This window comes from Lepidochelys kempii, chromosome 15 (assembly GCF_965140285.1).
Source record: "Lepidochelys kempii isolate rLepKem1 chromosome 15, rLepKem1.hap1, whole genome shotgun sequence".
In the NCBI taxonomy this organism is placed as follows: Eukaryota; Metazoa; Chordata; order Testudines; family Cheloniidae; genus Lepidochelys; species Lepidochelys kempii.
In genome coordinates this window covers 9,377,782-9,405,359 of record NC_136394.1, presented here as the reverse complement: position 1 = coordinate 9,405,359, position 27,578 = coordinate 9,377,782, and the positions used below count along the sequence as shown (strand labels likewise).

General features: G+C 51.5%; 1 protein-coding gene and 1 non-coding gene across 4 annotated transcripts in view; both read left to right on the top strand.

The window, feature by feature from the left end:
- The window catches only part of KSR2 (kinase suppressor of ras 2), a 283,459-nt gene that overhangs the window by 18,819 nt on the left and 237,062 nt on the right, over positions 1–27,578 (top strand). For all 3 annotated transcript variants that reach the window (XM_073312611.2, XM_078848923.1, XM_073312610.1), the window contains exons 2-3: positions 12,857–12,997; positions 20,787–20,937. In XM_073312611.2, the coding sequence (XP_073168712.1) occupies positions 12,857–12,997; positions 20,787–20,937 (292 nt within the window). The remainder of the gene's footprint in view (positions 1–12,856; positions 12,998–20,786; positions 20,938–27,578) is intronic.
- Positions 12,191–12,354, top strand: LOC140899030 (U1 spliceosomal RNA). Its single transcript, XR_012155196.2, has one exon. It is a non-coding gene; the product is annotated as a U1 spliceosomal RNA (small nuclear RNA).

Sequence of the window (27,578 nt, the reverse complement as noted above, 5' to 3'; positions counted from 1 at the left end):
AGGCTAGCTTACTCCAAGTCCTTTTCCAAGCATCTTCAACTTGGTTGGCTGAGATCCCTTCTCATAAGATAAGCCTGCTGGTGGCTTGTCCTCACAGATTCAAGGACACCTGTGGGTTCATCTGCACCCCAGATATAGTTTCAAAAGTGCATTTTCTTATTTCTAAACAGGAGAACCCCAGTGTTTTTGTTTTTTTCTGCAAGTTCTGCTATCTATTGATTATCATTTTGCTCAGACTGTGAATGGGCATCCATTGTGAACCATACACTACTCATTTTGCACATGACCAGCCAGAGAGAGAAGCATCTCTTCCTGACAGGAGTATGTGGATCACCTCTTGGTGACCCAGAGGTCATAATTTTTTGCATATATATAATATATATAACCATCTAAGAAAAAAGAATGGTTCCAACCATTATATATATGGAGACATGTTGAAGAGAGGAAAGAATTAAAGAAAAGATTTCCGCAAGAATGAGACAGCAATAAAAGAGTTACTCTGCAGCAAGAATATATGGACAAAGACAAGAAAGTTAAAAGATCAGCCAGAAGAGATAAGAGAGAATGGATGGAAAATAAAGCAAGAGAAGCAGAGGAGGCATATGGGAGAGGGGATTTTAAAAATATGTTGTCTAGTATCTAAACAACTGACATCACAATTTTTGAACCGTTGTAGCATTCTGAAGGCTTGAGATGGTACAATTTTAACGACAGAAGAAGGACAAAGAGCTCATCGGATGGAACGTTTCCAGGTTGGGCCTACTTACTAACATGCGCTGAGAACCTCTAACACACACTGAGAAATGTGACGGAATAGTGGACTTGTATCATTAGAAGTAATTGCTACTGAGGAAGTAACTAAGGCTTTGTCTACACTACACAGCTTTAGCGACATGGCTATGTTGCCACAGCTGTGCCACTAAAAGTCATGTAGTGTAGCCGCTGTTTGTCGGCTCTCCTGCTGACAAAAAATTTCCACCCCCAACGAGCAGCATTAGCTTTGTCGGCAGGACAATGCGCTGTTCACAATGGCACTTGTCACAGCAAAACTTTTGTCTTTGGGTGGTGGGGGCGGGGGTTTAACACCACTGAAAGACAAAAGTTTTGTCATTCAATTGCCAGTGTAGCCTGAGGCTGTAAACCAACTGAAGAGCGGCAAAGCACCAGGCTATGCCAAGGCAGATACTTAGATGTTAAAATCTGGAGGAAATGATGGTGAATTACATGTGCAGGTTGTACAGGATGGCTTGGGAAAAGGAGATCTGTCCTAAAGATTGGAGAAAAGGTGTTATCTGCAAAATCCATAAAAGTGGACAAAGCTTTTATCCAATAATAGGAGAAGGGCCACACTCCCACATGTTCGTGGAAAAGTGCTTTGCATTATTGTTTTGAATAGAATGAAAACCACCATTGATAAAGTGCTCAAGGAAGAACAGGCTGGATTTCGCTCTGGTAGGTCACATTCAGACCAGATTTTCACCTTGAGAAGACTTATTGAGAGAGGCTTAGAATATCAGCAGCAGATGGTTTTTAATTTCCTTGATTTTATGAAAGCATTTGAGAGTGCCACAGATAAACCCTCTGCAAGTGCCTGAGTCACTATGGAACTCCAGAAAAGATTGTTAATTTGATAAAAGCTTTGTATGATGAGTGTGCATGCTGCCTCTGGACAGAGATGGGGGACACCAAATGGTTTAATATTGTTTCTGATGTAAGGCAAGGTTGTGTACTATCCCCACTTCTCTTCTGCATTGTCATATAGTCCTTATAAGAGTGTCAGCTGCTGCCAATGACAGTTGGTTGCTTGGGCAAGAGATAGGCTGCAAGACTTTTTGCAGGTGATCTAGTCAACTGGATACCAATTCAGACGGAATGAAAAGACTCTTCATGAACATAAAGGCAGAAGCTGCCAATGTGGGACTTTCAGTATCAGTTAACAGAAGACCAAAACCATGGAAATAGGAGAGAATGCTGTCAACACTGACAGATGTGTGACTGATAGAGAAGAGTATGAAACAGCTGATGACTTTGTCTATCTTGGAAGTACAATATCTGCTAATGGCCAGCTCATGGAAGAAGTGACGGCAAGAACTGACAAAGCCAGTAGATCATTTCCCCATTTGCCAAGCATCTGGAGGAGTAAGAAGAAACTTTTACTCACTAAAATGAGGTTGTACAATCCTATTGTCCTTCCATCACTATTGTATGCTGTGGAAGCATAGCAGATGGTGGAAGTACACAGACAAGGAAGCTGAATGCATTCCACCAGCATTGTTTAAGAAGAAACTTGGGAGTTCACATAACCAGTGTGGAAGTGTTGCACTGCATAGCCCAGCAGACTGTAGACTTAACAATCAGACAGAGATGACTACAAGCTGGTCATGTCATCAGGCTACCTGTGACAAAAGCACAAGGTACACCTTCGATTGGGTCCCACCTGGACGGAAGAGAGGCCGTGAAGGACAAAGAATGACTTACTGCAGGACAATTTATGATGGAGCCAAACACCTTGCTCTGGACAGACAGCAGTGGGAAATATGGGTTGCCTTATGTGTCATTAGGCAGAGGAAATTCTAAAGCTGATGTGGAGCAGGGATTTGAACCCAGGTCTCCGCCTTCTCAGATGAGTACCTTCATCTCTGGTCTATGGGACAGTCTGCTGTAGGGCTTAGTCTTTCCTCTTGAAGCCTTCTCACTTTGTATGAACTATAAACAGTCATGGGGCCAAAGACAGAATGACTCCCTATGCACGGGGCCAGGGCATGCACTTGGGAGGTGTTCCAGTGACTACTTGATTATTTATACAAAGTGGAACAGCGCCAGCAGGAGAGACTGAGAGAGGCCCACACCAGACTACCCCATTGCCTGGTGGTTAGGGCTCACACCTGGAAGGTGGGAGACCTAAATCCAAATCTTTGCTCCACGTCAGGGAGAGGGGTGGGATTGAACCTGGCTCTCCCACATCCTAAGTGTGCAAACCACTGGGTGCAGCTATCTGTGACGTGAGGCCTGAGGTAGTAGACATGCTCAGAATATACCTACCAGATCAATCCCCACAGGCAAACTAGGAGAGGGGAATGCAGAGTTTGAGAATCCTGCTGGTGATTAGGTGTGAGCTAGGCACCTGGCAGTTGTGCGTATGTCCAGCAGTGGAAGTTTAGACACCTAGGGACTGCAGTCCCTGCAGGGTTAGGCAGCAGTTGATCAGGGGTTTTGAGCACCTAAATTTTGGACTTAGGCCCCTAAATCCCTTTGTGGATCTATCCCTAGGAAAGCAAAGCAACTGCAGAGTCCAGGTCTGATGACAGGTTTCAGAGTAGCAGCTGTGTTAGTCTGTATCCACAAAAAGAAAAGGAGGACTTGTGGCACCTTAGAGACTAACAAATTTATTTGAGCATAAGCTTTCGTGAGCTGATGAGAGATGCATATAGGTGAATGTAATCAGCATTGTGATAGCTTTAGAGCTGGTCAGGAAGTATTGTCCCCACTCCCCTGCAAATTTGACTGAAGTCTTAGTTATTTTAATTTCCACCAGTTTTTCAGGTTTTCATCAAGAGCAGGAGTTCGGTTTTTGACTCAGAAATGGACTCCAGAGATGGACTCTCTCCTCCCACTGTCAGTTTTCCCAGAAAGTTTTGCAACCCAGTTCTAGATAACTCTGCATCCCTGACAGCCTCACCTCACATACAGATCAAGCAGGAGGGGTGACAGACCAGAAACTTGTGATGTTCCACTGAAGAGTGCCCTTGGGGCAGATGTGCCCCTGAAGTTTACCTGTGGAATGTCCTAGTCCAGGCTGCACCACTAATGCAAATGAAACTTCTAAAACTGGAGCAGGCGAGAGTAAGCACCTAAAGCTAATCCCATAAGATCAAGATCAAGATCAAGCTTCTGAGACACACCATGCTTCCCGGCTACACCGCACAGCCAGGCTAAAATAAGCCCCTAAACGATATTAAAACACACAAGAGGAAATGAGCTCCTCAACACTAGACCAGACTTCTGACTCAACTGAGCTCCCCAACTAGATACAAGCAACCACACAGCTAAACCAGACTTCTCCCCAAGCTGTCCTTTCGAACGAGTGTAAGTGCCTCGTTCCTGGAGCAGGCTGTACACTCTCTTAACCCCACCCCTGGTAGGAACAGACCAATCAGTCCCTTCCGCCTGCCGAAAAAAAAGTCTTGTAGCCAGCCAGAGCCCTTTTAGTTTTGAGCAAATGCCACTAACCTGTTGCCCCAAGGTAAAAAAGGAGGAAAATCTGCAGTTGCAAACAAAGGCTAAAATTAGTCTCTGGGGTATTAACAGGAGTGTCTTATGGAAGACCCAGAAGGTAACCCTCCTGCTCTACTCAGCACTGGCGAGGCCTCAGCTGGAGTACCGTCTCCACTTCTGTGCACCCCCATTTAGGAAAGGGGTGGACAAATTGGAGCGAGTACAGAGGAGAGCAACAAAAATGATCAAAGGTTTAGAAAAGCTGACAGTGATGATAGTCTTCAAATATGTTCAGGGCTGTTAGAAAGAGGCTGGGGAGCCATTGTTCTCAGTGCTCATGAAGGTAGGACAAGAAGGAATGGGCTTAATCTGCAAACAGGGAGATTTTGATTAGATGTTAGCAAAAACTTTACAACTCGAAGGGTAGTTAAGCTGGAGCAGGCTTCCAAGGGAGGCTGTGGAATCCTTGTGGTTGGAGGTTTTTAAGTCCAGGCCGGACAAACACCTGTCAGGGATGGTCTAGGTTACTTGGTACTGCCTCAGTGCAGGGGGCTGGATTTGATGACCTCTTGAGGTCCCTTCCAGTCCTATCTTCCTATGACTTTATGATTTTTTTCCTGGAAAGAGCAGTAAGAAGAAGAAAAAGGAGGTGTATCCCTACTGCGTGTGCTGGGTAATCAGGCTCTTTTCCTTATTGGGACTTGGGACTATTAAAAGATTTTAATACAAATAATGATGACCCATTTAACCTCTGATGAACCTCCCTCCTGGGTCTTCACAGTCCGAGTCTGCAATAACTCTCATGGTGTTCTGACCGCGTGTGGGGCAAGGGCACGGCGCTGGAATGGGATCGTGTGGGAGTTTCAGATCAGAAAACAAGCATTGTGGCCTTGTGTGGGTGTGCTGTTCAGCAGTGGGGGAGACGCATTTCAGAGAGTTCTGTGTCCCTCTCTGGGCCTCTCCCTGTGTAGGGCTAAGCCAGGCATGCCTGGCCCTCTGCATGGCAGATTCAGGCCCTCACACCTTGTTTTTAATACCAATGGAGGGCACTTTCTTGTCCTTCTGAAAGGGAATCATAGCAGCAGCAGGAAGGTATTTGGTGCTTGGCCAGCTTGTTCAAACATTGTTACCAGCTCTGGGAGTTCCCGGGGTAGGCAGTGAAAGTAGGGGCTAGTGCATTTTCTCTTTAGACTTTCATAAGCTTGGAGGCAAAGGTGTTGTCCAAGCCCCCGTGTTCCTATGAATCTCTGTGAGTGCTTTTCCTCTTGAGTGCCTTGGGAGCCTGACCAAAGTGCACAGAAAAGAAAAAACAAACAAGCTGGGACTTAAGCTCCTTGTGGGAGTGTAATGAGAAATATGTGTGTTGGGGAGCCATGGGGCCAGTTAACAGGACATAGCTGCTTCCTTCCCACTGCACCACCTGTTGGTAGAAAGAATCAGCTGTGTTTAGCCATCTGTTCTGGACGACAGGTGGGGCTTGTTCCCCTAATAAGAGTGAGAGGCGTCACTTTACCGAGTGCAGCCTTGGAGGACCCTGTGCTTGCACAGGTGTAACTAGGGCAGCATTGGGCTTGCAGAATCTATATGACTGATGACTCTCGGTGCCTAGGCTGAGGGGTTCCTTGTCTGTTCTTGTAAATGGATCATGCTCCCCTAGAGTAGCTGACAGGGGGTGTTGCTGGTCATAGTAAGACCATGGTGAGCAGGGCCTTGGGTGGTCTCTGTGCTTTGGGGAGGATTTCCGCTGTGGGCAAACCTGGTGGCCTCCTTGTCATTTGTGGGTGACATACACCTACTTCTTCCTGCTCCCCAATGGGCTCCTTGGAGACTTGCTCCCCTCCCAACAGATGGCTTCTGCTGTGATCTGCCCAGACAGGGGAGTGAAGTGACTAAAGTGAAACAAGGGCAGCTGAATTGCTGTGCTGAGTGCTTGCAGCAGCCAGAGTTCAAAAACGATGAAGCAGTCGTTCCACTGTGTCTGTCCAGCTCTTTCTAATGCTCCCATGAGAGCCGAGGGTTAGCAAACTTCCACGCAGCCCAGCAGTGTGGTGTGAGTGGGGAATGTCCTCAGATGGCCTGGGTTTATCCAGGTGCAGGGGAACAGAAGCAAGTCCTTGTTGTCCAGAACAACTACCCAATTTGCAATGTTTGTCCTCTTACAAAAGTCTTGTGGTTTTTTTTAAAGCACTTCTTATGTAAGAATAAGAAACCTTTTTAAGGGGCATCATCGAGTTAAATATTATACTTGGGTCAGGATGTCTTTTTACCTGCTCTTCTAAGCAACATGTCTGATTTCGAGCCCTGCAGGAGATTGGACAGTCAAAGGCTCTACCTCGCTTGTCCTTGGGTGGACTGTGCCCTTTGTGTGCGGTCAGTTTACTGGTTCCCTGGGAGAGGTGTTTTTCAAGTCTCAGAAGGACACTGTCCCTGCTGGGCTGGGAACGCTGAGTGCGGCTGTGGGTGCTGCGCTGGCAACCGGAGGCCCCAGTCAAGATCCGAGTCCCATGGTGGGAGGTACAGCGCCTAGCACAACGGGATTCTGATCTTGACTGGGGCCTCCGGGTGCTCGTGCGGCACCAACCATGTGCTGGGTGTTCCTCCGAGCGGTGCTTTGGGTCTCTCCCAGAATGTCACTGGAGCAGTGGGTTCTTATAAAAGATTGTAAAACCATAAAGCTTGGCAGGGGGGATTCGGGGACAGACGCCATACCGGACCTGACCGCTAATTTTAACAAAAACGGACTACAGTTGGAGTGGAGGTGTGTGTCTTTTAGGAAAAAGGCCTTGTGAAAAGAACTCGAACTACTGTGTTCGTTCCGACCTCTTTCCCCCTCTCCCCCATTTTTCAAACACTGCTGATTTTAAAAGGGCTCTAAAGTCAGAAGGGGAGGAGGAGGAGCAAGCACCTCTAGCGTTCAGAGTCCTTGCATGTCTGAGCTCACCCACAGGGCCCTTTAGGGAATGGGACAAGACACACTTCTTGTGCTTCGGTTCTGTCCTTGTTTTGGGGTATCCATTGTCTGTAACTGATCTGTGCAGGGTTAGGAGAGTAGGTGCTATAGAAATCAATAAAACAGTCAGCAGCTCACACGGCAGCTCGTGTGCTGGCTTCTGCTGCTTTGGGAGCAGGTGTCAGCCTGGTGGAAATAAAGGAAGAGTTTGGAAACCCCAGCCTTTCTTTCAAATAAAGTTACAGATCCCCTGGCTGAATTTTCACCCACTTAGGGCCCAAGCCTGCAACCAGTTTCCCTAGTGATGTCCGTGGGAGTAGTCATACTACTTATTTATTGGTTTAGCTTTAAAATAATAAAAAGCCCATCCAAGAGACTTGGTGCTCTAACACATCATTAGCAGCACAGTAAAACTTCAGCAGTATTACAGTGACTATTTGAATGGGAACGCCTTTCCTTTCCAGCTGCCCCTCTGGGAAGCACCCTCAGCCCTCTCCAACCACTTTTGCAGAGTGCCCAAAGGTCACCAAGACAGGCTGAGAATGGGGCCAGGAGCATCCTCTGGTCTATAATGCGGGTGGGGAGGGGGGAGGAGGGGATCTAGCTCAGGTGCCCCTGCTGGCCATAGCTGTGGCCGTATGACATGGGGAGAGAGTCCATCCCTTCGGTAGGCTGGTCCCAGGCTTGGAGGAGCGTGGGTTTGAGCACTCAGTCCATTGGTGCCCGTTTCTGCAACAATCGGAGCAGAACGGTTGCTGGCAGCCAGAAGCTGAAAACCTCACATCCGTTTCAGAAGTGCTCTGCCAGTGCGATGGTCTGACCATGCTCCCCCTGACTCAACGGCAAATCTGTCTTTGACTTTGGTAGTAGCAAAGTGGAGCCCTCGGTTTGTGAAGACCAACTGCAGGGTGGAGGGCCCAGTTCTTAAATGCTGATGGCACTTGACTCTCCCAAGGATTAATAAGCATGTCTCTGGGGTGAGATCAAGCAGGGGGAAAGGTCAGCCTGGCAAAGGAGGTTTTGGAAGTACTTTAAGAGCGTGTCTTCTACCTCACTGATGCCTGTCATGTCACTGGTGGGATGTTGGTAATAGAACTTGCTTCCCTGTGACTTGTTTCAAACACTCTTCTGCGGCTTCGAACTTGAGAGAGGTGAGATGAGCCCAACAACTCTTCCTTAAGGGGACACTGTCAGGTCAAAAAGCATAGGCCTGATTCCTGCCTTGTATCGTTCTGTGCGCCTCGTGCTGCGGAGTTGTTTCCACCTGTGCACAGTGGGTTCAGACTCCCAGGTTGGCATTTCCTGCTGGCAGCATTGGCAGGGCTGTAAGCTCGCTTTGCACTGGGGTGAGGACTGCACAAGATACCAGGGCATGGAGAATGGGGCCTCACGTTCTTAAGAAGCAGATACCCTTCAGGCGATTTATTCAGCACCTTCTGATGATTACAGCAAAGGAACTTGAAACTCCAGCTCTCTTTTCACAGTTGGTGCTGCTTGTTTCCCTTTTGCCCGGAGTGCTGAACTAGACAAGTCAGTTTCACTCTTGGACTCTCGTACAGAGCTTCCCAGCCCTGGGGATCACTGGGATCTTTGCGGAAGAGATCCCCTCTCCCTGACCTGTGCAAGCAGGTGCTATCAATGGATTACTCCACTAGCGCCACCCCCCCATCCCAGGCTGCTACTGACCGGCTCCACTCAGGGCTCCTCAGTAGCTGCCATGGGTGCAACCCTGCTGGAGCCAATTCTGCTTCATGCATAGATTGTCCTCAAGCGGAGGTGGGAACAGTTCTGCAGAGATGCTGCTGTCGAATCTTCTGCTCTTGGTCTTGCTCCTCCCCGTACGCCAGGAAAGGGGTATCCCTAGAGAGCACTCCCCTGTGTCCCTGAAAGATGAGCTCTGCCTGCAGGAGAGCCCCTTGCGGGATGCACATGGAGGAGATGCTTTGGCCCAGTGTCTCTACTGAAGCCTAAAGTAGAGCCGTGAGGCTCCACCTGGTTAGCTAAGGACCCCTGCCCAGGCCCGTTGCTAGCAGGGGACGTGGATGTGTGGTTCCCCTTTGCTGGCCAGCAAGGGAGACCAGAGACCTGGAGACAGCTTTGTGGTTGGGGCGGTGAGTTAGGCAGCCCCGGACTCCCAAGCTGGATTCTCCTTGTGGGTAAATCCACCAACTTCAATAGCATGACTGCAGATGTATAGGCTGGAGTGTAACAACAGGATCCGGGTTCCTGCTCAGCTGCCCCCTTTTCCCAAGTCTCCACCTTGACCCCAGACTTGGGAAACCCCATGCCTGCTCATATTTAAAGCAACTATTACAAAATAATGTTCAGTCCTCAGTTAGGATCCCTTATTGATGCTGGCAGCCCAGTTACGCTGCATGCTGCCGACCCCCTGGACCTGGCCAATAATACCATCCCATCCGAGAAGCGAGCAAATCACTTCACAGCAGAAACCTGGAAAACCTCACTTTAAAGACTTGCTAGGAGTCTGCACCTGTCGTGTCTCCTTTGCAGCCCCTACTCCTGCTCTTAATATCTTTTAATTCCCCCCATGCCAAAACCCACAGTGTACATGTAATCTAGGTCACGTTTTCCTAGTGTTTACATTGATGCATCTCCATTAGCTGGAATGATGTTCTACCTATGTGAGTGGAGAGATTGGCCCAAAGGACACACACTGTTGCTGCAATGCTAAAGGCGATATTTATTACTGAGGCAGCAAAAAAACCCTTAAACTATACTTGACAAAATAAATGAACAAAGCACATTGAGTGATGCATTACGCTAGGTTTTTCAGTTGTGTTCTTTTAGTTGTTAGCCTGCAAAATGTTAGGTTTTCTGGTGTGAGTGTGTGTTAGTATAAAAACAATATTCACTGATCACCCAGGAGCATGCTAGGTGTTATGAATAAAAGACACAGTCAACGTCTCAGAACTACCCATGTCAGGCCCTGAGTCTGCATCACGGTCCGCTAAAGCAGGCCCCCGGGGCAGTGCAGTGTCATGTTGGCTAATGGGACTTGGTGAGGATTTGTGCTTGTAAATCCTGGGGCACAATGGGGCCCACAGAGAGATAACAAGATGAGACAAACCAGAGGGACGTGATAGGGGAACAGGGCCAAGTATTACTAATCCAGTCCCTGGGTTAGCTGAGTGGCATTGCACATATCTTGTGGGGGGTATTTTTGTTGGGTTTACTTGGGGTGTTTTTTCTAATCCTTGCCAATTGCCTTTTAAAAAAAATCCCAAAAACTTTAAGGTGCTATTTTGATCTCAGCTCTCTCTAACTCTAACACGTCTTTCCATGGTCCAGTTATGCAACCTTTACATTGGCGAGCACTTAAGCCGCAACGTAAGGGTAGCCAATCAAGCTCTGAAGTCAAAGGAAGTTCTGCCAGTGACTTCACCGGGAGCAGGCTAGCACTCACTATTTTTAGGAATGCCCTGGGTTTTACCCTTGTGGTTTTTGTAGCGCTGCACGTCACATTCATAATAACGCATCAAGCAGGGGATGCTGTGGAAATGGGAAATGTTCAGCCAGGCATGTATGATAGCTTAGGGCCACCTAGCGTTCCACAGAAGTGGCACAGAATCACCAAGCTGAAAGCCAGGAAAGGGAATTGCAGAGGGTTTCTTTCTGCGATAGTGTCTTAAATGAACCATATTATAAGCTCTATTTCAGTCTAACGCGGCCAGGTACTTAGCGTCGTTCCAGTTCAGAATCTGAAAGTCTTTGTTGGCTAACTGCAGTTGTCAAGGGTGGCTGTGGAATGCTTTGAAATGTGACATGGAAGGTCCTAGCTCTAAATGTATGTGTGACCAGCGAGGAGAAATGTAGGTCTGTCCGTGCACCGAGCACCAAAAGCCCGAACGGCTACCCCAGTCCCCTGCAAACTGAAATGTTGGGCTGATACCTGGTGGCAGACAAGTGTTACGTTAAGGGAGTGTCATTATCCCATTTTACTGAGGCAGAATGTTCCTTGGCTGAGGTCATGCAGCAGGGCCGTGGCAGAGACAGCGGCAGAATCCAGGGATCCTGACTGCCAGCCCCTTGTTCTGACCAAGAAGCCCTGCATCAGAGATGGCCAGGGCTGAAAGTGAAATTGCTCCTCAGGGCAGGGAACACATTCTTTGAGTCGCACCAGGAGGCACGTGGTGAGGTGTTGACAATAATAGTAATGAAGGGCTTTGATCCTGCCAGGCACTGAGTGCTGCGGCCTGGCCCAGCAGTGCACATAAGGGAAGCGTAGAAAATTTGTCAGGAGTCACGTTGCCTTCAGTGGGAGTGCTCAGCGTCACCCAGGAAAGGAAGGGAGCAGCCATGTCTCCACTCCAGGGCATTCTCTGGGAAGGCAGGAGCTGTAAAGGGAACCTGTAGGGCAGGTTTTCAGAGCTTCCCATGGCGTGGGGCACTCAATTCCCAACTGAAAACGGAGTGTCCCTGCCTCGTCTCTGGCGGCAGCAGCTCCACTCCTCTCTCTGCAGGTGCTGTCAACATGGAGGCTGAGCTTGGGCTGAATTTAACCTTGGATGCTTGTGGCACCCACTGACGTTCATTCAACCCTCTGTGGTCTGCACGTGAAATGCACCGGTGCTGCCTCTGCACTGTAGGCTCGTCAAGTCTCCTGCGCTGATTGTAGACGTGGGCCCTGGCAGAGGGAGAGTTGAGCCGTTGGCTGCCCTGAGGACCGTGCGGGGATTGCGTATGAAATCTGCCACTGGGGAGTGGGCAGGTGTGAACTGACATGGCTCTGCAGACGCTCGATCCTTAGATGAGCGTCTGCAGAGCTATTAAAAGAGGGAGGGGGGTGTTTGGATCCCTGACTTTCCAGTGGACAGTCCTGGGCTCCCATCCTACAAACTCTGATGCACACAAGAGTTACCCACAGGCACCAGCATTTGCTGGATGCGGGGGTCTTTCCAAGAACAGCAGTACAGAGCTGGCATTTCTGGAACAGAGCACTAAGCAAGGGGTGGACCTTCCCCTCCTGCTAACTCTTCTTGGGACCAGGAAGAACCAGGCGTGGGAACGCTTACCTGGCAGGGGAGATACCATGATCACGAAGGTAGTTTTCCCAGGGTGAGGCTCATCCATTGCACTGCGGGTGTGCTGACCCCTGTGATTTCCCCAAATGTGGGAAACTCAACTGCATAATTTGTGGCAGTGGGGGACTGTGTCTGCGCTTTCCCCTGGAGAAGAAGGGGGAAAAAAAAAACAACACTGGAAACTTGGCGTTAGTAGTTTAGGAGCTGATTCTGACTTGTGTTGAGCAGCATTTTGCTTTATGAACAGTGCCCCTGACTTTAGTGAGGCCAGATGCAGAGTAAGACGCTAGTCGGTGTGACTGTGGGGGTTGCAGTGTGTATGGCAGGTAAGGACTCTGACCTCTCCAGCGACACGTGCCATTCTCGGCCATGCTGGGGTTTGGTTCCCGCAGGGCTGTGGGGTTGGCACATGCTCTGCATGGGTTTGTGCCTATAAAGATGCAAATCTCAGGAAATATATGCAAATTAGCAATCCCTGGGGAGGTTGGCTGGCAGGTGTGGGATGCAGTGTTGAAACTCTTCAGTGTTAAGTGACTGGTTGCCCTTTGTCTGCAAAGACGGGGGACATGGTAGCTTTGGGGAAAAGGGCAATGTGTGTGTGTTTGCTGTGTGCTGGCTGCCTCGAAACGCCTGTTCCCTTCTCTTCCAGAGCAAGCTGGTCAAGTACTTCAGCCGCCAGCTCTCGTGCAAGAGGAAGGTGGCCCTGCAGGAGCGCAATGCCAAGCTGGAGGGCTTCCCTCAGCTCCTGCACTGGTTCCGCATCGTGGACATCCGCAAGGAGGTCATGGAGGTAAGGAGCCTGCATGCACCCCTCAGCCTGGAGCTCCTGCCTCTTGCCTCTCCCTGCAAGCTCCACCCAGTTCCCTCCCTCCACCTCCTCATTGGTGCCTCCGCGCCTTCTTTCCTGGGGTGCCCCATTCCCCCCTCCCGCCTCCTTGTGTGCTTCCCCTCCTGCAAATCCCTCCTTAGAGCCTGCAATCCTGCCCCCGCCTCCACACTCAGAGCAGGGTCTCTGGCTTTCTACGTGTCCCAGGTGCTGAGCTCAGGGATGGAGAGAGATCACTCGCCACCGTGAGGCCGTACCGTACAGTCCACGCACAGCGTGGCCTAAAGTCTCTGCTCCCGCTGGGCACAGCCAATTCCCAGGCGCACGAGGAGCTCCTCTCTTTTTTTAAAAAAAAAGAACTGAGGAATAAACCAAACCCAGCCCCTGGTCCTTGGCCATAGCGTTCCCCGGGCTGTGTGCCCTGACCCGCTCTCTTCTTCCCGCAAACAAGCCTGTAATACAATCTGAGGCGGAAAACGCCCCTTTTCAGAGGACGGCCTGGTTGCTCTCTTGACCTGGTGGCTCAGTGGGATAAGTGGGTTGAGTTCTCTGAAGTGCCGAAGTGACTCAGAGCCTGTCTGCACTGGGGCTGGAGGTGTAACCATATCAGTGCTCTCTCTGATTGAGCTGGCGTGCTGAAAATCGTGCAGCCGGGGCAGCAGGAGTCGGGGGCTGGGCTAGACAGCCCAGGACGATCCCCTCCCGAGTCCATAGGTGTGTACTCAGGGCAGCTAGCCCCTCCCATGCTTGTGCTGCTCCGGCTACCCTTCTCTTTGTAGCATGTCAGCTCCATCACGGGTAGCTGTCGTCTCCAGCTGGAATTCCCAGCTCCAGGGCAGACACTCCATACTTTGGAAAACATTACTGAGCAGCAGTTAGGAAATAGCTAGGCTCGGGGAAAGCACAGCCTGAGATCTCAGCAGGGCTTCGTCTTCCTGAGGTTGCTAGACAAATTAGTTTCCTGGAGTTTAAGGCCAGAGGAGACCATCAGGATTGTTTCGTGTGGCCTCCTGCATCACACAAGTCCGAGAAAGTGAGCCGGTCATTCCTGCTCTGAGCTCCATTACTTGGGGTTGAACTATATAGTGTATGTTTTAGAAATATTTTAGAAGTTTCCTGTGTGTGGATCTTTCAGATGAGACCTTAAAAACCAAGGTCCTGTCTTGTCTGTATGGAATTAAATACCTTAGGGCACTAGTTTCGCTAAGGGTGGGATTATGTCCCCATTCTCTTGTCCAAAATATCCCCTTCCTTTTTGCTTCCCCTGCTGTGGTGCAGTGTTCAAGGTGCTGTTAGCAGCTGCCCTCCAAACTGCATGGATTGAAGCAGAGGTCCTGTAGAAATATGTGACCAGGTAAATATAGACTGTATCCTTAATGCATTTGCACAAGAGGGCAGCGGTAAGGTTCTGCAGCTGTCTCCTGTGTAATTAATGCTCTCCTAACACACTCTTTTTTGGTAGATAGAATTATCTCTTCCCCTCCCTCCCCCCACACTTTAAAACATGCTGTCTGTATGGGTCTTTGTATGGATTTTTATGTAAGGTGCCTGTCCAGAGGGCTGCGGGGCTCAGCTGACTGGTGATGGGGCAGGGAATGTTCCAACTTGAGGTCAGTGGCTCATATCTGGCCCCCCTTGAAAGAGACTGAACGTGCTGCGTGTGAAGAGGTCTGGTGGTCTGTGTATGGTTCTTGGTGGGGAGGTGGCCAGGTTACAAAAGCCAGCAATACGCCTCGCCCATTGCCTGGCAGAAAGAGGCTACGGAGAAAACACCCTTTGCATTTCAGTAGCACCTTCTAGGCAAGTATTATGGTTTGCGACTCCCTTTGAAGCAGGTGGCCTCGTCATACATGAGGGAAACCGAGGCACAGATGGTCTGAGTGGCTTGTCCAGAGTCACAGAACAAGGTAGTGGCAGAACTGGGAGCAGAAACCAGGTCTCCTGACTCCTCATCCTCTGCTCTAACCACTAGGCTCTCTTTCCTGGACACATGCAAACTGCTCAAGCACAAAGCTGGCAGCGCGTGTGTGCCCTTCTGCTGAACTGGCCCCCAAACTTCTCTGCTTCAAGTTACCCTCTAGGCCCTATGGGCTTTGATCACTTGTCTTCTACCTACCCAGCTCCATAGCTCCCTCTTCTTCTGGCTGCTAGACGAGGGCAGAGGTCATGCTACTACTATCCTGGTCCCTGCAGCTGCTTCTCTTCCAGGCTTCCCACATTAGGGGCTCCTGAAGCCCCAGGGCCAGGCACACCTTGTGAATGCGGCAGCTTCAGCGAGGTGGGAAGCCCCAGGGAATGGGGTGCTGTCACCAGAGCCGCCAAAGGGCCGTGCAGTTGTGTCTGCTGCTGCCTCCAGAGCGGGGCCAAGGCTTCATGTTCCTGAGTGCATGATCCCGTGAGGCGTTGAAGCCCCTTGCAGAAGGCACTGAGCCCCACTAGAATCCAAGGACTGTCCCCGATTCCTCCCCTCTGAGTGCCTGTCTCTAACTGTGCGTCTCTGGCGAGGCTGTAGGAAACCAGCAGAGTTGGAAATGTCCTGAGTCCCTGTAATATTTCATGCTTACACGGCACCTTTCATGCAGAAGGCTTGCCAAAGCGCTTCACAAACCACCATATATATGTAAAGAACCAGTGAGATGCAGCCTGCTCTGGGGAGGAGCCACCCTGCTGTGCAACACTGGGGAGAGGAGAGATTTTAGCCAAGGAGACTGAGGCAAAGCCTTACCTTGGGAGACATGCTAAGTGTGCTTTCGTGTCCTCCCGGAGCAGACAGGACCTTGACCTTTAAGGCCTCATTGAAAAGATCAAGGCTCAGCAAACAGCAGGGAATCCATTTATTGGAAGGGTTGAACCGGCTCTGGTAGGATTTGAACCTGTGACTCCAGGGAGTCAAAGTATTGAAAATTCAATACCTCAGCTACGAATCCCCATCCACATTAGGAGCAGCCCTCCCTGGGCTGGCCTGTCCCCGTTCACACAAGACCCCAGGAATTAAATGCAGCCGAACCACTGGCTGAAGATAACAGGATCCTTTTTACAATTAGATTTAAACACCTAGTCCCTATTTTGTAACCCCTAACTGGGGTGTAAGCCCCATGTTTGCCAGAGCTGGATTTTCATCATGCCTTTTATCAGGGTATTTAGTCTTTAGAATTAAACTATATTCTCCTCTTTTGTTTGTCCAGTGCTGCATTGGTTTCCATTGGGCCACTGTTATCTCTGAGTCCCCTGCTCTACCTGGCTCCCCTAGTGCAGCCCACTGAGGGTGAGAATCATAGACTCTCAGGGCTGGAAGGGACCTCAGAAGGTCACCGAGTCCAACCCCGGCTCAAAGCAGGACCAACCCCTACTAAATCATTGCTGCCTGCCATGGGGTGACACAGCCCGTCTAAGGGTGTGTCTGCACCGCAGCTGGCAGGGAGCGTTCCAGCCTGGGCAGACAGGCTGATGCAAGCAGGGCTCGAGCTGGTGCAAAAAAATTAGCAGTGTGGATGCTGCGTATGTATGCGACCCCCGGGGTCGAAGCGGCAATGCCCACACCACTATTTTCAGTGTGCGAGGGTGAGCGAAGGTAGGGTGTGTCTGTCTGCCCCAGGCTGGGAGGCCCGCTCCCACCTGCAGTGCCTGGGGGGACCGGGCGAGGGGGGAATTGTAATTGGTGGTTGATGAACACCCAGAGGGCTTGATGGACATGATCTGTACCACCTGGGAAGAGTGTGGTCAGGTGGAAGAGGGAATTTAGGAAGGGGAACAAAAGCCAGGCAGGGGAAGAAGGCCCAGGGGAAGGAAGTGCTGGATCCCATCTTGGGAGGATGGGTTGGAGCAGACCCAGCGTGCAGGGGGTATAGCTGCAGGGGACAGGATCAACACCCGCAGTAGGCCTTGGAAGCAGGGCCAGGGCTCAAGGGAAGCTGATGCTGTGAGTTAGGGGCCAGAAGAAAGCTCAGCAAGCAGCGTCCAGGGCAGCGGTTGGTGCGCCTGAGGAAGGGATGGAGAGGCCAGGTGTGGAGGAGGTGAGAGACCCAGACCCCAGCAGCAGAGGGACAGGTCGTTAAGTTGAGGACTGCTTGGTGGATGAGGCTGGGATGGGAGGGAAGCCCCAAAGGGACAGCAGGGCTTCCTGCCGTTGGCTGGAACGTGGGGGAAGGGCGCTGTGACACTGGAAGGGCGACGCTGCTCCAGAAAGGGCTGGACTTTAGGGGAGCCTGACTGGAGGGCCAGGTCCCAATCGCAGGAGCCTGTTGTGAAACCCACAAGAGCCGGCAGCCTGCCACAGACCAGCTTAGAAGTCCCTTCTAAATGCTGAATGAAGCGAGCCAGCGCTGAGCCGAGTGGGGCACCCATTCGCTGCCTCCCTTCCTTCCACCCTGCTGCCCCACTCAACACCCCTCTCTCAAGCCAGGCTTCTGTGCAGCTCTCCTAGCTGTCCCGGACGGCAGCTCCTGCCTGCTCGCGAGCAGCTGTGTCCTGCCCTTCCGCAGCCACTGTCATTGAGGATCTCCGAGTGCTTTCAGCATACTCCGGGAGCCAGGGCAAGGGCTTACTCCCATACTGCAGAGGGGTGGCAGGGGTACCGTGGTTCAGAGCGAGCTGCTTGCTCCGTACCACATCCAGGGCAGACTCGGGAATGGAACCCAGGAGTCCTAACTCCTAGTTCCCCGCTCTAACCGTTAGAGCACACTCGGGACCTGATTCAGTGTGCACATCTCCTGCTAGGCCACATTCAGCCTTAAAGGAAGCAAGAAAAAAATCCCACTGGAGTTACCGCCTCCCCTCTCCAGCTGGCAGGGAAAAGCACAGGAAGATGGGGGAGCTTCCCAAGACAGGCCGGCGCTGCAGGCCAGACAACCCCAGAAGAAAACGATTGCCCAGAGTTCAACTCTTCACCACCTCCCTCGTGAGCAAGCCCTTTGGCCTTCTCTCTCCTGGGAGTGAGGACTCTCTTAGCTCTCCAGCCGTGGCTGTCGCTCTTTGGCCTCCCAGCTCTTGGTCAAGTCACTTTGCTGCTGGTTGCCTCACTTTCCTGGCTGGTGAAACGAGGCTGGGGTACTCAGCCTGCCTGCCAAGGCGGCTGGGCAGGGTAGCTAACGGTACCGCTCTGTGGGATGGCTGGGCTTCCTGTCTCGGGGCAGTTGTGTGTTTGAGCCCTACAACAGGCATGGTGGCAGTGGTGGGGAGAGGTCGGTGCTGAGGAGGTTGTGGCAAGAGGGCGGAAAAGGGAAGCAAGCTAGTCTTTTCCACTCTTCCCCATGAAAGTGGAAAAGATGGCTGCACGTCACCAGAGTTTCCACCAGGGGGCAGAATTGCTTCACTAACGGACTGTTCTGCACCAGTCTGCCTGAGTCCTGTTGCAATACTGAACTGCGGAATGGAGAGATTTCTAGATTTCTCACCGTCTCGGAAATGCGGGGTTGCATTTTCAGTGGTGCGGCGGCTCTGCGATGCCACAGCAGCGAGAGGCAGCGTTGTCTAGTGGTTAGGGCCTGGGGGCTGTAGCTAGGACCTTTCCTGACCACACTACTGATTCACTTTGTGAACCCGGGCAAGTTGCTCAGGCTAAAATGGTTACGTGTCTTTTTCCCCTGGGACCCGTCAGGCCTGACTGTCAGAGGTGCTGAGCACCCGAGCTCCCATTGACAGTGGCTGGAGCTGTGGGTGCACAGCACCTTGGTAACTCAGCCCCACAGCGTCTCCAGTTTGGTAGCTGCTCCGTGGGCTCTTCTGAAGATGTAGGGTAACCTTTTCCATGCTTCAGACTCCTGCCTCGGTGCTTCAGAGCCTTCAATCAGAGGGGTTACGGGAGGGCCAAGCCTTGTCCTGCCGTGAGGTAGCCACCAGCAATCTCTCTCAGGGGCTTGAAATGCATTAAAACGAATGGGAAACCATTGGCAAATATTCTTCTAACTGCACTCTGCAGGCCAGGGCCTGCCTGGCTGGAACACCCCACCAGAGAAATGCCAGGCTGGCCTGGCATTCATTCCCCAGGTAACGCCAGGGGCAGGGTTGGACAAACGCAGTCCAGAGTCCTGGCACATGATGAGGTGGGGCATCCCCATGGCTCCGTCCCCCTCTCAGAGGCATGGCTAATGGCATGGGGTCTCCTTTCTTCTCCTAGGAGTGACAGCAGGGTCCCCATTCCATGGATGGGAGAGAAGTAATGACAAGAACAGGGGTCCATCCTCTCCCTGACAGGCAGGGGGTTCCCTCAATACTTACCTCAGCAGTGGGAGTGTGTCTGCTTGCTGCTTTCCTTCCCCTACTCCACAGAGTCCTTAGTCAAGGTGGTGTGGGTGTGGTTCTCCAGAGCAGTTGGTCTGGGAGCTCACACTACATTGAGGTGCGGAGTGCAGTTCACACCTCTCCAAGCTATTGTTTCAGGTTCTTGGCAGACTCAGGCGGATGGGAATATATCAGCTACACTCAAGTCACATTTTCAGGCTTTTCTGCTCAAATCTGAAGGCTGGAGACTTTTGTTTTAAAGTGAAAACTGCAATTCTGATGCAGTCATGATGCAGTCACTGTAGGCGTGGGCTTGGCTAAGGCACACATGCCAGCTTCAGGGCCTCTGGAGTGGGGGGGAGTAAGAACTGAACTTCTCAAGGTCTGACTTGAGTTCAGTTTCTCTTCTAAATTTTGCCCCAGCACCAGCTGGATCAGCCCTGTGGAGCCCCGTGTTAGAATGGACTGGAATCCAGCGTAGTGCAGTGCCTTTCCCACTGCGCTGTCCCAAAGCGCTTGCCTTGTCAGGGGCGACTGCTTTTTTTGTTGGGCCCATCCAGCAAGGTGCTAAACACCTGCAACTCCCATCGACCACGGTGCGAGCTGAGAGCACTGTGCACCCTGTGGGGTGGGACCCCTAATGGGCTGTAGTAGCTCAGCCAGTAGAGATAAATGTGCCTTTATGATGCTTACTCACTTTGACTGGTATGGTCTCTCTTTCTCTCTCTACAAGGGTGGGTCAGTATTTCAGAGGTGCGGGCACTGGGGCATAGAAAGGAAAATGGACCAGACCAGGGTCACGTGGCGAGTCACTGGCTACATGTGGTACAGAATCCAGGTCTCCTGGATTCCAGACAGGGCTGTAATAGCTCAGAGTGCTTGGCAGGTTCACTGTGCTGGTGTTCTCCCCACCTCTTCCCTCAACGGGCTGTGGGGTTTTTAACTTCTGCCAGGACAGCAACCTGAGACAGAAAGCTGGGATCTTGGTTAGTATCTTGTCTACATGAGATCAGAAAGCAGCTGTTTGGCTCTGCATATTTCCGAGGCAATGAACCGTTCCTTAATGCCGAAGCTCCCTTTTTAGGAAATCTATCAATGCAGCTGTAGTTTCCTCCGGGATGAGAGTGGAGAGATTTCTTCCTGTGTGCATGTAACCATCTACAAATAATTGAAAATAGTATAATAAAATTTCCAATCCCTAGTCTGCACTGGTCCACAGGGTAATGACGTTTACTTGGAGTGTGTTTTTCATCCACTAGATATCTCTGGGCGGTATAGAGTTCCAGGTGTGATTGGGTCCTGGTAAACAACATGAGACAAAACTGGAACTCGAGTTGCATGGAAGCCTGTTTACATGTGCCAGTAGATGGTAGCAGGTTTCTTTCTTAAGTGCCTCCTCTGTAGGAAGGTCTGTGATTCCATGTGTCATGGCACAGGGGACGGGCTTTCCTGTCTCTATTTTCTGAGACTGATTTGCAGTCAGCTCTCAGGATGCTTCTCCCTCCCTCACCCCTCTCCTGTCTCTCATCTCTAGGAAATCACCCCTGGCCAGCTGAGCCTGGAGGACCTTCTGGAAATGACTGATGACCAGGTCTGTGAGACGGTGGAGAAGTTTGGGGCCAACAGCGAGGAGTGCGCCCGGCTGAACGCCTCCCTCTCCTGTCTCAGGAGCGTCCACAAATCAGGTGAGGAAGGGCTGTGCAAAGCTTGCTGCTTCTGCTGGGTCCTGCGGGCTCACTCATCTGCTGGGGAGTCCTTTGAATCTCTCTTAGAGCCCTAAGTGTTCCTTCTCCCTCACCCCTGTATTGACACCCCCCCCCCCGCCCCTGGCTGAGTGTGAGTCTCTTGGCCAGTCTAATCAATGTTAGTTCCGAGCTGGCTGGAGAGGATGGGCCTGCTGTCACTTCATGCCCCCCAGCACCGCCCAGGTGAGCCTCAAAGGAGCTGGTGGTTTCCATCCAGGTCCTGTTGTGTGCAGCACCTGGGGCACCACTTGTTGTCTTGGTTGGAAGCTCCTGTGGCCTGCGTCCAGGCCGTGAATAAGCAGAGACTGTCAGTCTCTAAAGCTGTCAATTGTGTCCCTCTCCCTCATGCCTGGGGGAGATGATGGTGAGGGAATGCTCTGCCAAACCTCTCTGGATGGGGGCGGCTCAGTGACTTGCCCGTGAGTGGAAATGCTGGGGACACGTCTGACATGGTAGTGCGTGGCCTTGCCTGACCCTTGCCTGTGCTGGGAGCTGTTCTTGTCTCCTTACCAAGCTGATGTGTTCACGTTTGGCCTTTCTTTCTGGATGTTTTCTGCTCCCTTCTGGGATGTGAGGATCCGGAGAGAGAGAGAGAGAGACACGCGCGCTATCTGGGAGCAAAGCAGTTGGTGATCAAAAGTTATGACAATACAAATACAGTGAGGTCTGAGGCCATCTGTCTCTCACAGCTTTGACAGCTCAGAAGGGGCCGGTCCTGGCTTCAGCTCACCAGAGACCAGGTTGGTAGTGCAATATGGATCTGGAGTCAGATCTGGATCCAAACTACCTCAAAGCTCAGGAGTGACTTGTCCCCAGGGTGCTGGACCATCTCTAGTCTGGATGTTTGTGAAATGCCCAGGACGTACTTCTGGTTTGGCCAACACCATGTTGAAATGTGACTCTCTGCTGGGGCTGCTGTTCTCCAGCCGTGTCATGGTCCTGTGTGAGCTCAGGCAAGTTGCTTAGCCTCAGATCCTGCAAACGCTTGGCTTGACACACTGAGTTGTCCCAGAGAGGCCATAAAGGGTGCTCATGGCCTCAAAGCTAATCATGTGCATAAGTGGGTGCAGCATCGGGGCTGTTGGCTCTCTGTTCTCCTGCTGGGAGAACTCGCCTATCCATCTCCCACGGCTTGGAAGTTTGCATTGTCAATGTTGGCAAAGCAATTTGGCATCTTTGGTGATGTGATAGAAGAGCCAAGTATCCTTACAGGGCAGTTACCCACGCTGGGGCTGTTAAGTACAAGCATGCAGCTGCAACAGGGCTAGGGGAAAATCTCCCCCCAGCTTGCTCTCTGCCTGGTGAAGTTCCCTGCACTTAACGGGAAGAAGGAACTATTGCGCTGTAAGGAAACGTTCTTTATTTAGCTACATCAGTCTTGGGTAAATCTGTGCTCCAAGCCTCCTTCGTCTGTCCCGCAGAGGGCACCAGAGGTCCTTGAGAGCGCCCTTCTATAAGGATGTGATACCGTTGCCATCTTCATGTACAGCAGGCTAACTAATGCATAAATGTGGAGACAGGCTGCCTGAGAAACCAGAGGGGTTTTGCTGGAACTGAGGTTTCCTCCTAAAATGCGAAGGCCAAATCCAGCCTTTGCCTTGCATTCAGTGGGCCTCTCTGGATTTACACGCACCAGCGCTGAATTTAGCCTGAGATCTTTACCGAAAACGAGTCTTGCTTAGTTCTAATCAGAAGCTTCATGCTGGGCCTGGTCCTCCAGGCCCTCCTATGAGTTCTTGTCTGTTTGCCTGTGTTGGGCCTGCAGGCTGGGCCTCCCTGTTCTCCAGCTGGCAATGAGTTTGGGCCCAAGGCTGAAGGCCTCTATGTGCAGTACATCCACTATTGAACTTCAGCAGCTATTTTTGTTTGTGTTCAGTCCTCTTTCCCCTTAAATTCCACCTGTCTCGACAATATCTGGTGGTAGAGAGTTCCACAGGGTAACTGAGTCAAACAGTATTTCCTTTTACATCTTTTAAAGGTATCTTCTTAATTTCAGTGAGCGTTGCCACAGCCCTGTGCGACCTTCTCTGCCCCATTCGTTCTCCTATATACCTGGATCTCCTTTAAACTAAACAGCCCCAGCCTTTTAAATCTGTTCTTGTATGGAATCTCCTTGGTGCCTCAGTTTCCCTGCCCTCCTGTGAACAGCATCTATAGCTGCTAATAGTAGAATGTACTTCCTGCTCAAATTAGCCCAAGAGGTTAATTCTGCAGAGACACCCTCTGGTGCCTGGAGCCATGCTCCAAGGACTCCTGGTGTTTGAAGGGGGCAGCTGGCCAGTTACATCAGGAAAGGAGGCCAGTCCGGCCGGGCTGTGATAGGTAGGACAGTACTGTGGCTCCCTGTCTCATCTCTCACTCATGTTTGGTCAGCTTCTTTCTCTCTGATTTCCAGTATTTCATTTGCACCCACCAAAAATCTTTCCCAGCTCAGGCTGTCTGGGGGGATTCACAGCGGCATTGCAACCCCCATCCCCCAGGGAATAACTCCTGCAGGCATGGGGTCTCCTTAGCACGTTTTACATCTGGTGCTCAAACCTCTGTACAGCGCGGGTAGGTTTCACTGTACCCAGTTTCCACGTAGGCAGCCAGCCAAGCACTTTGCAAGTGGCCACTGATTTGGGTGCGGCTCGGCTTCAGTCTGATCTTTGAGGTGCTGAGCACCTGCAGCGCCCGTCGACTTCAGCTGGAGCTGTGCTGTGAGCACCTTTAAAATGGAGGGCCTGTGTGTGATGTTGGGCAACCCCAAAGTGGAAGTGGCCGAAGTCAGTGGGCACTGCTCCATACTACGTGTAAATTACTGCCCAGGGCTACCGAGCAGCAGCAGGCCAGTGGCAAAGCCGTGACTAGCACCCCGGTCTCCTGACTCCCAGTCCAGGGCCCTACCCAGGCAGAGCCATGACTCTGCTTTGCCAAGAGAGCCGGCGTACGGATGCCGCTAGCAATTATTCTGCCAGGTCCTCACCCTTGCTGACACCCAGTAAAAGGCTGCACCGGGCTGGTGCTACCCGTGCCCCGGTGAGCCCTGCCCGAAAACGTGTGCCTGCCATATAAGGCAATGGAAGCGGAAGGCGAATTGGCACAGGCTGCATCGGTAGGGGTGACACCGAGCAATAGGTAGCACGCCTTTTGAAGCGGCGACAGGAGCCCCCATCCTAGCAATCTGGCAGTTGGAGTTTTTGCTGCCTTCCTTAAATCTGTGGTCCCTGGGCAAGGAGGAGTTCCCTATCGTGTAAATGGTGGAGGGCAGCTGCGACCAGGAATGTGCACTGGGAGCAGGGGGAATGCGATGGAAACACTTGTCTCAAAGAAGAAACATCTCTCCCTCTTGCGGCAATGCTAACAAGATCCCAGAAAGTAGCTGATTGGGTAGTGCTCATCCAGCTTCCTTCCTCTACCAGGTCGCTGTCCCCATTGGGAGGGCTTTCCGCCCTCATGTGCCATGCATCCTCTCAGCTGGCTTGTCCCCTGCCGACAAGCTGATGGGTTTACTTGTATAGACGGTTCCTGCAACGCTTTCCTGCTCGTGGTCTGGGAAGGTCTTCGCTCCATTTCCCTCTCCTGCGGGAGGAGCCGGAGTTCTAACCCACAAACGCTGTTGGTCTCAGGGACTCCCTGCTGACTCTGGAGTCCCTTCTGGCCCCTGGCATGGAGCGTGAACCAGTGGCTGTCTCTGGGGCAGCCTTTTAAGAGTAGTCCTATGGGAGTCTGGGGACGGGCAGGGAAAAGTCAATACAACCTGCTCCTGCATTCTCCAGAGCGGGGTGGCCTGTAACCCTCCAGTCCCTGCCAAAAGTTGGCCCCTGGCCGTCGTCCTGCTGGGATGTGCAGACTCAGAGTCCCCGGCCCCAAGCATGGGACGAGATGATGTTGTTTTGGCTGCACATTCTCCCCCCCATGCTTTCATCTGGGGGGGCTGGGGAGACCGCCACGTGGGGACGGAAGGTGCGATCTGCCTCACTGTATCTATTGCTTCCTTCCTAACATCCCTCTTTGGAGTCTCTCTGACAGCGGGCAGGTGCGCTACGCAGGGTCTCTGGGTGGCAGCAGAGGGCGCCCTGGGACAACGAAGCTTCTTTGGGCGGATGAGCTGGAGCGTGGCGAAGTTGCAGCTCCCTTAAGAGATGTCTACTCTGCAGTTAGGCACCCCCGGCTGGCCTGTGCTGGCTGCCTCGGGCTTGTGGAGCTCAGGGCTGTTTAATTGTGGTGTACGTGGCCGGGCTCTGGGACCCTCCCACGTCGCAGGGTCCCAGAGCCTGGGCTCCAGCCACAGCCCAACCGTCTACAGTGCAGCTAAACAGCCCCTTCGCCCGAGCCAGCCGGCACGGGGCAGCTGCAGGATTTAATTGCAGTGTAGATGCACTCTTAGGGCTCTGCACTGCTGTACATGGCTCCTCTTGAGCTCTCTCTGCAATTGGCCTGTAGAATATTCTTGGGGTTCGCTCTGACGTGTGGGGGGGAAGAGGGAACCCCACCAGGGTGATGAAACCACTGCCTCCCTCTTAACGATGTTGGATGTTCTTGTGCTTGGATAAGGGCTCTTCTCCCCTGCTCCCTCGACCGCAGCCTATGGCCGAGTCTGAATTTGTGTGTGTGACAGCAGCTGGGGGTGTTGCAAGTCTGGCCTTGTGACGTCCCTGTAGAAGGAGGAGATGGGAGGGGGGTTGTTCACCCCAACGCTAAATTCCCACCAGAGGTTTTTCTAAGAAGCAAATCTGCACCTGTGAGGTAGCTGTGGTCTGCTACCTGCTACCTGTGGAGTGCAGAGCCAATGTGTGGAAGTGGGGTTTACCCCAGCGTTGCTTAACTGGTTAATTACCGAATGGAACTGCACTGCTGCGAACCGCCCTGCCCCCCCATTTACTAGGTAAAGCTGCATTGCTAGAACCTTGCTGTGCACCGGCGTGATGTAACTATGAGGATGTAACGACACTGGTGTGTACTGGTGAACCCCCGACACCCGTGCACTCAAGGGGAGCCCCCGCAGATTTGCCTGGGTACAAGTGAGATCAGCCATCCGGCCAAAGTAGTGAAAGCAACTGTGAAAGGTGAACTCATGCCTGACATTTCCCTCCAGCACAAGTCTCTTTACCATGGTTAACTCCCTAAATCCAAGCCTCTCTGGTGTCTCTGCCCTCCTTCCCTTTGGCATTTTGGCTAATTCTTCCCGATATTTGTCCAAGTGTATTGATTCTTCCCCTTGGAGCCCACTGCCGGACTTGAAATGTAAAAGGCTCCCAGCATTCTCTTTGCTTAAATACCTTCTGCTTTTAAAGCCTTCTGCAAACAAATACGTTTCACCCTCAGTGAGAGCACTGAGCCCAGAAAATAGCAAGGACGCTGTCCATATGTTCCAGTCCCTGTGCTCCCTGGATGCTGGCTTTCTGCGGCTCCTGATCGGTTTCGCACATGGGGAGCAGACATAAGGAGCATCAAGTATTCTGCTGCAGTGGCATTTGCATGTTGAAAATTCTCAGTATCCTTTGCTTCCTAGGATCCAGTGTAGGTCCCCTCTGAACATCCCAGCACGTGACTGCAAGAAGGCAGAACCCTGCTGCTGTTACTTATGCTCTGGTTATTTAGGGACAGATGTTGGCGGGGAGGAGGGGAAATGCTGCAGGGTCAGGAGACAGTGTACAAGGAGAGGTGCTTTCTAGTGGTCTGAACACAGCAGTGAGAACTAGCATTGCTGGATTCTGTTCCTGGCTCTGACAATGAAATTCTCTCTGCTGGGCAATTTACTTAATCTCTGGGCCTCACGCTTTCTATCTGCAAAACTGGAGATGATGATCCTTGCTGACCTTCCAGGTGATGGTGAATTAGCTAACTGGTGACTAGCACTTTAGGAACACGTAGTGCTCCAAATGGTAACTTGTATTACTGTAGCTGCATTTCAGGGGGTGGGGGGACAGTATCAAATCCCATCTGTGTTTTTCCACACTCAGCCACCACAGAGAGGGCAGTAATTAGGCACATTGACAGCCTCCCCAGGATTGTATTGGTGCTAGAAATGTCATTCTTTACAATAAGTGCTCCCCTCCACCCCGAAAGCCGGCACCCGCTGGGTGGGAGGGAGCCAGTCTTAGGAGGCGGTGTCAATCCTGCAGGTGAGTAGTGGCGTTGGAAATGCTGAGCTGTTTTTTGCGTTTTCAGGGCACCCAGACGGCTCCCAAAATTGAGTGGAATCCAGCAAATTGTTTTAACTAAAAAGATGGAGCTTCCCTCCGCCTCCAAACGGTCAAAGAGTTTGTTTTGGACGTTTTCAAAGGGAGCCGTTTCGAACTGACCTTTTCAAAACCTTTCGTTTGACCCGAACAAAAGAGATTTTTTTGTTTGGGTGCGAGAAACTGGGAAAAATCAGTTTTGGTTTGAAACCAACTGTTTTTTTCCCCACCCGCCCCTCGGATATTTTCAGTTTAGCCACAGAAATGAAAAGTCAATGATTCAGTCCGCCTAGTGCCTAGTTTTAATGGTAAATCCCGGGGCGCAATGGTCCCCATTTCATCCCTGGTATATCGAAGTCAGTGGAATTACACCAGGGATTAATCTGGCCCAGAGTCTTTTTGCATATTTTCATTTTA